Source organism: Temnothorax americanus, unplaced genomic scaffold (assembly GCF_048541705.1).
Source record: "Temnothorax americanus isolate GAGA-0224 unplaced genomic scaffold, ASM4854170v1 Scaffold11, whole genome shotgun sequence".
Taxonomy (NCBI): domain Eukaryota; kingdom Metazoa; phylum Arthropoda; class Insecta; order Hymenoptera; family Formicidae; genus Temnothorax; species Temnothorax americanus.
The window spans coordinates 90,742-100,577 of record NW_027509242.1 but is presented as its reverse complement, the minus strand read 5'-3'; the positions used below and the strand labels follow the sequence as shown (position 1 = coordinate 100,577).

The 9,836-nt window shown below is 45.9% G+C and overlaps 3 protein-coding genes across 8 annotated transcripts; 1 reads left to right on the top strand and 2 right to left on the bottom strand.

The window, feature by feature from the left end:
* Positions 1 to 106: 106 nt before the first annotated feature.
* Positions 107 to 1,435, bottom strand: LOC143905627 (NADH dehydrogenase [ubiquinone] 1 alpha subcomplex assembly factor 3). Its single transcript, XM_077421153.1, has 3 exons — positions 1,143 to 1,435; positions 709 to 823; positions 107 to 627 (listed from the first exon to the last, which is right to left on the bottom strand). The coding sequence occupies exons 1-3, from the start codon at positions 1,193 to 1,195 to the stop codon at positions 229 to 231; spliced, it is 567 nt and encodes a 188-aa protein (XP_077277279.1). The 5' UTR covers positions 1,196 to 1,435; the 3' UTR covers positions 107 to 228.
* Positions 1,436 to 1,447: 12 nt separating this feature from the next.
* On the top strand, positions 1,448 to 5,517 carry LOC143905544 (uncharacterized). Of its 5 annotated transcripts, none has more exons than XR_013259229.1 (6): positions 1,450 to 1,871; positions 2,436 to 3,154; positions 3,239 to 3,361; positions 3,450 to 3,614; positions 3,692 to 3,991; positions 4,432 to 4,622. XR_013259229.1 is itself a non-coding variant. In XM_077421020.1 (6 exons), the coding sequence occupies exons 1-6, from the start codon at positions 1,832 to 1,834 to the stop codon at positions 4,708 to 4,710; spliced, it is 1,488 nt and encodes a 495-aa protein (XP_077277146.1). In that variant the 5' UTR covers positions 1,451 to 1,831; the 3' UTR covers positions 4,711 to 5,517. The 5 variants fall into 5 exon arrangements, 3 of the variants coding, with proteins under 3 accessions (XP_077277164.1, XP_077277156.1, XP_077277146.1); XR_013259227.1 differs by having other exon boundaries at positions 3,692 to 3,997; XM_077421020.1 differs by having other exon boundaries at positions 1,451 to 1,871; positions 3,692 to 3,853; positions 4,432 to 5,517.
* On the bottom strand, positions 5,406 to 9,811 carry LOC143905556 (interferon-related developmental regulator 1-like). Of its 2 annotated transcripts, none has more exons than XM_077421043.1 (6): positions 9,561 to 9,811; positions 7,350 to 7,822; positions 6,938 to 7,191; positions 6,607 to 6,850; positions 6,270 to 6,485; positions 5,406 to 6,193 (listed from the first exon to the last, which is right to left on the bottom strand). In XM_077421043.1, the coding sequence occupies exons 1-6, from the start codon at positions 9,592 to 9,594 to the stop codon at positions 6,107 to 6,109; spliced, it is 1,308 nt and encodes a 435-aa protein (XP_077277169.1). In that variant the 5' UTR covers positions 9,595 to 9,811; the 3' UTR covers positions 5,406 to 6,106. The 2 variants fall into 2 exon arrangements, with proteins under 2 accessions (XP_077277169.1, XP_077277179.1); XM_077421053.1 differs by lacking the exon at positions 9,561 to 9,811 and adding an exon at positions 8,272 to 8,413.
* Positions 9,812 to 9,836: the final 25 nt, after the last annotated feature.

The following is a 9,836-nucleotide window of genomic DNA, read 5'->3' as shown; positions in this document are numbered from 1 at the left end:
TCTCTGACGAGATCTCAACACTAGTTTCGATTGCCTTTTTAAGAAAATTTAACGTTTTATTTGGAACTGAACGAACAAATCTAAAATTTTATCGTAATCTCGCGTATGATTTACAGAAATTAATTTTATTATACGACGTAATACAGTCCTTTCGACGCGTGACGTACACGTGCATCGTACATGTACGTATTCTCTATCATTTCGTCGCACTTTCCATTTTTGTACCGTTCATCTTGCACCAGCAGACTCGGTTATTTGTTCCACGGACTCACCCTGTGCCAGTTTCAATGGTCGTTCGGGCTTTTTTCGCGGTATCAACGCCGCAACGACGTATCTGCCCTCCTCGTTGACGAAATTGAATACCGTGCACGCGTTATACACGGAAACTATTTCCGTAGCGATATCGAGCTTCTTCACGAGTTTTCGGAGATTTTTTATACAGTCGAAATCATATCGATCGTCCAATCCAATGACCAAGAGATCGGGCTTTGGCTCGAGAACGGTGAATAACGAAAGTGACGCGTCATTTATATGTTTGCCGGATCGAATGTTCCAGCAGACGGCGTGTCTGGGAAAGAGCACCGTTGGCCCTATCACTTTCGTGCCAGTGTTCAACGTGAATCCCATCTGAAAAAATAGGAAATCATAATTTGGAGTTAACGCACGCGTTTGCCCGAATGTAAAACATAAACCGCACGTAAGTCTTACCTCGTCGCAGCGAGATACCAAAAGTCGGGTGCCGATCTCCTTGCTGACGAACGTCACGGTGGTTTTACCAGGACCTTCGTACGCATTTTCAATTATACGTGTAACGTGTAAATACCTGCGAAAATTGTAGGTGTATTTGAGCTGACTTTACGAGCAAGAGCCTTACGAGCAAAATTAGAAGCAAAAGTGAAAAATTGTGGAAAAGAAGCTTTTCGGCTGCTCTCCCCTCTTCGATGTGTATACTTTATTGGCACGTAAATCAGTTTCAACAATCGTTTTAAAATTATTTTAATCGAACGATTATTGAAATTGATTAATCGGTATTCGAGTTTTTAGAATCAACGTCACGCAACCCACTCGGAGAGATGTTTTACAATCGTTAGCGCGAAGTAATCATTTGTTTCTTACAAACACGTGTTTCGCACGTCACGTACCTGTAACCTCGCGGCGTTCGTCTTACGTGACACAACTTGCCGATCACGTTCATTATGTTTTAGCCCGAGGCGAAGTACAGATCTCTCTCTGCAGCAGCGAATATAGGCTCAGGGCTCAGGTTAGTTGTGCTTTTTATTACTTGTGACGACGTGACGATGTGACGAACCACTTGGCAAAATCGTAGGTTGTAGGTTAGGGACGTACGACGTACGTTCCGAGCAGTTCCGAGTTCCGAGTTTTCCGTCTCTCTTCCTCCCGCCTCCCGCTGCCGCCACCCGCCACTCCCTCCGCCGTTGTAGCGCGCAAGAAAATTCGTTTTTGGTTTGGAGACGATCTCCTCGTCGAGTCGAGAGTCGAGGGTCGAGAGGGTGTTTCCGCCCGACTTTTGGCCGCGACTCGCCGAAGCCGAAGCGGAGATCGTCGCCGGCGCTCCTCTTCCCGCGACGTTTCTCCGCAGTACTCCGCGCTCCGCACTCCGCACCCTGAAGCCCTGAACTCGCACGAGCGAGAATCGAGAATTGAGAAACGCGGGATCCTGGCGATGCGCGGTCGGTCGGCGGTCGCGGCAGTCGCGGCGGGCGCCCCTTCCCGTTTTTTCAGTATATTTTTAGCAATATCGCGTATAAATACTCCGTCGCGAAGATACGTTATTTCAATGTAACGCCGATGAGCAGCGACTGGATTGAAAATGAGCAAGGGCTGCTGGAACGTCGACGAAGAGGATAAAGGTGAGCGACTGAGCGTACGATGGTCTCTCTCTCTCTCTCCCCCGAGAGAAATCAACAATCAACGAGAACGATCGATGTTCCGCCATTTCTACCTCGCGATTTCGCGGCCCGGAAAAGCCGGATGTCCCTCGATTCTCCACGCGAATTTACGTTTCAGGTATCTCGATCGCTTGCTCTAATTTCTTTCGTACCGATCTCGAAGGTCTACGGTACTCCGCTCGCTCGTGCCGTCGCGTATAAACACACGACTTTCGTTCCCGCATAGAGTTGCGCCAGGAACTTTCCAGTTTCCTCTCGAGTCTCGACGTAATACTTGAGCACGTATGTGGGGAATGCCGGCGCGGCGTGCGGAGTACGAAAACCCGCGATTAAGAATCAGGATTACGCCGTAATCGACGTTAATATCGTCTAAAAATACGTGGCATTCAAGGTAGAGACGTGTAAAAATAGGAAATCGGTACAAGGCGATAAAACGCATAGCGCACTGCTCTCGGTAGATATAGGCGCAAGTAAGGTGCACGGTTCTTATAAAAGCGAATCTTATCCGCCAAACCGTGTGTATAGATCTGGACGAGGAGGACACGGAAGAGGACGAGCTGTGCAAGGAGTACAGCTCCTGGGATCGGATACCCGACATCCTACTGGAGGAGATATTCTCGTATCTGAGCATTCGCGAGCGTTACTATGCGTCCCTGGTGTGCCGCGCGTGGTATCGCGCCTTCGAGCTGCGGAACGTATGGTCCACGTTTACCCTGGAGGACGCCACTCTCACGCGGGGCAAGTTCAACTACTACAGCGGCTGGCAGTACGTCCTGGATCACATAAGAACGTCCACCTGCTTGAACAAAGTCGGGAGGAACTTCCGCGCGCTCGTATTCGAGCCCATGCTGAATTTCTACAATCTTTACGAATTCATGAACATGATATCCTGGTACGCCGAACGGCAGGGCTCGGACGACGCGTCCGTTGCCGGCGTGGGTACCTATATTCGCAGGCTCAAGTTTACCTTTCCCTGCAACATGGCGAACGGGGACGATCCCGATCGAATCAGAGTTTTCGGCACGGGTGGGAAACTGCTCGAGGCTCTCAAGAGGCTCATGAGAAACCTACGGAATCTTAAATGCCTGGAGCTGATAGATCTGATGCTCGAGAGCAACGAGGCGTTACACTTGATGGACGATATCTGTACGAACTGTACCCAGACCTTGTCGAAATTGATATTGATAAACGCCACGCGTTACTATTGTCCGTTGTTACACGTAGGAGTATTCGTTAACTTAAACGTAAGTACGTCGAGTATGTATACCGATTGCGAGTGTTCGGTTGGTAGATCAATATTCTTGATATTCCATTTAAAATACTTGCAGGTTTTAGTTATTAGTCCCCAAAATTTGCACGAGGATGTAATAGAGCTGATAGGTTACACAAAATTAAGGCACCTTCATATCCTGCAAAATCGATATAGTCCAAAAGACACTGCCATAAGATTGGTATACGTATAATTCCGTACTCTAGTACATACACCGCGCATTGATCCTCTTGCATCGACAGATATATTCATTCAGCTTTTTATTTCAGCCAAAAAGATCGTCTTGGATCAAGATGAAAGCGAACAATCCCTATTTAAAAGTACACTTTGAGATAGAGAGTCGTAAAGCCACGGATATCCTTTTGCCTATCGATTTATTGGAACACAGTGTCGTACCGTGTCATAGTATAGTATTGGATAATCCGAATACTCAAGTTAGCGAGATAATATGCATTTTTATATCGGAGAGCAAAAATTCGAAAATTCTTCATCCCACTAATGCTCCGCGCAGGTTTCGCCGTCCATGGTGTTCCACGGAACGTTCTTCGAGTCGACGATACGGGTGTACGCTTTCAAGGGAGTAACGAGATACTATCTGCACAGGAGCTTCGCTAAGAGATTGGACGAGCCGTTGGTGCAGTTCTGCCGAATGTGCCCGAATCTGCATACACTGGTAGCATTTTGTATTTGAATCCAAAAAGCTTGTGACATAGCTTTCCTAAAACACTGATGTTAACAACGCGACTTTACGACATGCTGGCATGCGTTCGTACCTTTACGCGTTATGAAAGTCTTTCTTGCCATTGATTGTGTGAGTGTAAGTTCCTCCTAACTATCGTAGGCTTACTTATCCCGATGTTGCGCCGTGCTAAATAGTCAGAATGTTAAATGTTCTACAAAACTTTTGTCTTTTTCATCGTAATGTATTCCAAAATGTAGAAATGTTCTTCTTTCTACATTTAGACGAACGGTTACGCGAATAGCTGTGTATGAGATGTGAACCATTCGGAGAACTCTAACTCGATACAATCCTAAATCTGCGAAATTCATTTAGATATTGACAATTTTATCTACGCACGATGTTACCAAGTCGTTAACTATTTAGCTTCTGGACGCCTGATATAACGATAACAAAAAAAAAAAAAAAAAAAAAAAAAATTAGAAAAGACGCTGCTCTGTTCCATCATAAATCATAATCCGCAAGTTCCTATCGATTTGCGATATAGTGTACGAATAACACTTCTTCCACAGATGATCCGAGATAAAATATCGACCGCTACGATTTTAGAGATTGTCTCTACCGCTAAATGCTTACGCTGTTTGTACGTTCGGCGAAACGTAGTCCTGAAGAGATTTGATAGAGCCTGGTCGGAAGCTCTGGATAGCTCATCCGAGTATTATCGATGGATCAAGGTAAATAGCCGTAGTTACGAGAACACGGAAAGGGAAGTGTCCAGAATATTGGGCTATCGATGGCATATGCTGTCTGAGAAAGAATTTAAGACGCAAATAGTCACGTTGCACATATAAGCCGCTTGTGAAGCGATTTTATGTGTTGCGGTAAAAACAAAATCGGTACGTGTATACATTTACTCTCCTCTCCTCTCTCTAGTCACGTTACATATTAAATCAATAACGATACTGAAACATACATTGATATTTTTACCGATAAATATATGTACGTGCTATTCTAATGTAGCAAAAATACACACGCGTCGTAGTATCATTTTAATTTGGCCATAAATAAAAACCATATTTCATTAGATTAATGAAACTTGGAGTAAGTAAATATATTTACTAATGAGTATACGCGTAGTAAATTTTGTTTTTGCCGTAACATATGCAAACGAGACGTTGCCTATATTTTTTAGTTCCGTGAAATCTTTTTATATAATTATATATTAATTTATTATATTTATATATAATATGAAATGAGGCTGTAGATCGGTTGCCATGACCGTACGCTTAATATCAGTGGTAAATCCTGTACGTACGCGCAACTGTTATTTTTATGGTACCACTGTATTGTAATCGTGATTGTAAAACGTGTTATCGCGGATATCGCGAAAGAGATTGAAATGTACTTAATTAAAAAGGTATCGTTACATGATTTTGTGATTGTCGTACATGACTGTGATCGACATTGTTAACCGCCGAAGATAAAGGGCGTTGTTAGACGTTTGTTGGACTGTTCTCTAAAGAGAAAGATGTAATAATAAAACGGGTACGTTTACGATGACGTTTATCTTTATATAATCTACGTTCTAGTTTAATACGTCATTACACAACTTACATATAATTATGTACAATGCTAATAAATATTTCGTACATCTCGTCTATGCGTTAACTGTTGTATACGAAATAATTCCATCAGAGTTTGCATATTATAATCCATTTTTAAACCAGACGTCGTAATTCAATCTATAGCACGTAAAACGCGCACGTTCGTTACAAAATCAACATACGTATAATATACATATCTAAGAGAAAAACAACAACGATAACAGTTCAAAAGATATCACCGATTCGATATGATCGCGCGATCGAGTTGATAAAAACACTCGATACACGTACTGAAATAATTTATGTGAAATGCAATCATCGTTACCAGCATTACGCGTGTATATACACATATTTCGACTCGTATATACACACGTAGACTTTATTAAATATCACTAAATAAATATATAGCCGTTAAAGCGACGACATAAATCACACGTTTACACCGACGTAATTTATGCAAGAAGAAAGAGCGTACATCATATGGAATATCCGTACAATTTCGACTTGAAAATTGATTAAGAAACAGCGCGTTTACGCTGTTGAATGTAGCTACAATAAGTTGAAAAAAAAAGAAAAAGAAAAAAAATCAGATATACTTGCATTACACTAAAATGAGACAACCAGCATAGGAATAGAAGTGTGATTACGGGGCCATAGCTGCAGATCGTTTGTCGCGATTCTTATTGCGCTGAATGGTGCGCGCCTTGAACGCGGCCGCGTTCATCAATGTCTACAAGTCGAAAAGGGAGGAAATAATATTTAGCGTTATTACTTAAAACGAATGACGGCTTTTACTGGATACTTACTCTCTCTAATTTACTCGTTTTGATCGCGATCGGTGGAGGTAGAACTTTGTCGCCAAGGTGAAAGATCTCGCGCAAGAGTTGATTTTCAGCAAGATGGATATTGATACCGGGTCCTAACAGCCGGCAGCAAGCATTGTACTGAGTCCTCGCGCACCATCCCTCTAAATACAGAGTTTCCTGGCCGAATCTCACGTGCATCTCTGGAACGATGTCTTCCTGGAAGTAAAACGGATCGCGTAGCGTCTCCTTAATTTATCTCGGCATCGGCGGTCATCGAGTTTCGATTTTAAAACGGACAAACATATCGTTCGAGTAAACGGCGCGATATATAACTTACCTCGATATAACGCAGAATATCTCTAAAATTAGCGCGTTGCTGTTTGCGATCTTTCTTAGCGCGGTACTTGTTGGAATCCGTGGCGAGTTCCTTGAGAATTTCGACCAGGTCGAGCGCCCACGTCTGCTCGTAGTCGCGGGAGAAATCGCGACCGAGTTCGAATATCACCGCCAGCGCCTCGCCGGCTGACAAGCGTACGTCGAGATGTGGCGATTCCAGCAATTCGCGCAATCGATCGAGCGAACTGAAAGAGAACGTTTCGCTCGTTTATCGTCGTTTTTGACAACCGTGCCGGCCGGCTCCCGATACGTTTCGACGATCGACGACTTACGGCATGTAACTGTTCGTTCTGCCGCTCGCGAGCAACGCGTGGATATCCGCGGAATTCACGACTGTCAGAAGCAGGGTCCACGATGAGATAGCTGCCACGTGGAGCGCCGCCACATCCGTGGATATGTTGGCGCGCGCGCCGTTTCCTTTCAAATAGGAGCCCGAAAAGATAGACGACAGTAACCGTGCAATTTCCATGGTGTCGGTCACATCGTTGCTCGATAAGAATTGATTCATGGCCAACGCCCAGCAACACTGGAATCATTTTATCAATATAAAAAAGTCTGCCATTAACGAATCCTACAAAATGTGAGACGAATCGCCAAAAATATCGATCGAACACGATTGACCTAGGCTCTACGCAAGCATCTTTTTATCACTCTTCGCTATATGCGCGCGAAATCGCTGCGTACCTCGGCGCGTGCGTGGACAGAAGCTGCGTTGTCGTTAGCGACGAAGGTAAGAGTCGACTTTAGATCTCTGCAGACCGTCTCGGCGCTCTCGAAGGCGCCCAACTGGACGCACAGCAGGGTGCTCAATCTGGCCGCCGTCGATCGCTCGTCGCCACGTCCCTTCTTCAGGCCGCGCTCCGTGGCATCCGCAATGGTCATTTTTCTGTCCTCGACGAAATCGGGGATGTACTTGACGGCGAAAATTTTCTCGATGCCGTTGAAGCAGATAGTTCGGCCCTTCGCGCTCTTCTGCGTCAGACCGTCGATCGCCTCCTTCAGCTTCTCCTCGAACGCCTCCTGCTGCGCGAGCTCGTCCACCTCGTTGTCGTTCGCGTCCTCCAGCACGCTACGGTTGTCGGATTGGCCGCTGGTCTCGCTACACGCATCGTTGTTGATCGAATCCTCATCGGATGTAAACTCAGCTCTTTTTCCACCTGTCGGCAGAACGCGGATCATACGTTCATACAGACCTTTATGCGTGGTCTTCTGGGTATGCTACGCGTGCACGCGCACACGCGCACACATTTCTTTATTTTACTCGCTATACCCGTGAGTCGAGATGCGAAATACGCGTGGCAACTGGCAACTCGTCGGTAAGATGCCGCGTATGGAGTTATACGATCTTCGCGCGTCGTCGTTAATACGCGACAACCATTTAATATTCTTGAGTCGTTAAGAGAAACGAGGAACGTTCTCAGAAATCGGTCGAAAGCGATTCGATAATAGCTCATCTCCGCCAATAATCGATAAACAAAGGTTCGAAGTTTGAAAATCTTACGTCAGTTGGAAAGCAATGTAATCCCAAGTTGAGGAAAATAATAACAGCTGCTGAAAGTGAACGTCACAACGTTACATAATGTGAAATCTGTACGTACCACCGTACCTGTTTCGTTAGCGCGTTCGGTAATGCGCATAATTTTTCAGTTGCCGACCAGTTTTATCGAAGTGGAAGAAGATTGTAGCTATCGCCGGGTCGTCGACGGAGAAGCAAACAAAAAAAAAAGTTAAAAAGCCGCGACTCATCCGCGACAAACGCGCAATACGGGAATAATAAAAATCCGTGGTTTCTGGTTTCAGCCGAGTCCTGGCGGGGCAAAGAAAAGAATCTTTTTTTTTGCGCGCGCTAGTTAAGTCGAATATTCATCAGGTCGCGATAGGACAAACATCGGATAAAACGTCATTAAGCTTGAACAAGGCGACAATCCATTTTTGCTACCGCGTACCATGGATTGCTAAAAATAAAGCGAGAAGCGAGAAGCGAGACGCGAGACTGCGTCCTGCGAGAATAAAGAAAGGGGCGAGAAAACTTTTGTTTCGAGCGCAAAAAAGACAAAGGCAAAAAACCTCCCACATATATCGCAATCGCGCGATCGCGCGAGTCACGTAGAATATGTACGTCTCTCGGTCTCGTATGATCGATCATCCCGCACATCCCGGTACTCGCTAGTACGTATATCGTCGTTACCATCGAAAACGTGCGCAACCACGTATCGTGACGCACGTATGATTCGCGTATCTCGTCACGCCTCGTGGCTCTCTGTGCGATATCTCTTATAACCTCTTACGGAAATTGCGCAATATTTTTTCAACCGCGCGAGCGCGAATGCCCTTGCCTTTCGAAGTTCCCGAAGGTGGACTTGGTTCGTCCGGGCTGTCAGGGCCGTGTCAGAGGCTCAGAGGCGTGAAAGTCACATGGGAATATCGCGTCCGCCATGGTCTCGATGGAGCATGGAGCCCGCTCGCGTTTTCGCGCGCCAAAGAGGGCCGCGAGCCGCGAGCCGCGAGCCGCGAGTCGCGATGAGAAAAACACGCGAAAACGGGGGGCAAAGAAAGGTGTTTGTCAAGACAAAGCGGGCAAGACGAGGCGTCGCGCCGTGACGTAAGTCGACGAAATAAATAAGACTTCCATTCCGGATATGTGAATCATTCGGAACTCGGAACGGACGGGCGGAGGCGCGAATCGATAATTTAATAATGTCGAGCGCGTCACGTGCGCGTTTCTCGCCAGATCGTAGGCTCTCCTCATCCTTTTCTTCCGTTCGGTTCGGTTCGGACGCGAGAAGCGAAGGGAGGACGACTCAGGACGAGATATAACGACGTTATACGTTATACGTTATACTCGGCTCGGCGAAGATGAGCCATAGTCAGTGGTGAGTGGCGAGCAGTGCTTACCGTACTTTCCTCTTCTGCCCCCTTTGCCTGGCATCGTTCCACAGCCTCCTTATCGCACACGTGGTACTAGGTAAAAGACTCGATCAAGAGGGTAAATGTCTCGAACTAATGTCTTTCTTTCGTATACCGAATACGCCACGTGAATTTTTCGTTGGGGGCAGACGAAAACTTATTAACATGTTGCGGAGCGTTCAGAACATACACGTCGAGACAGCCTACGATGGCCTTCTCAAGTGCACTGGCCGTCCGTCTCTCCCTCGGTCTCCCCGTCTCCCT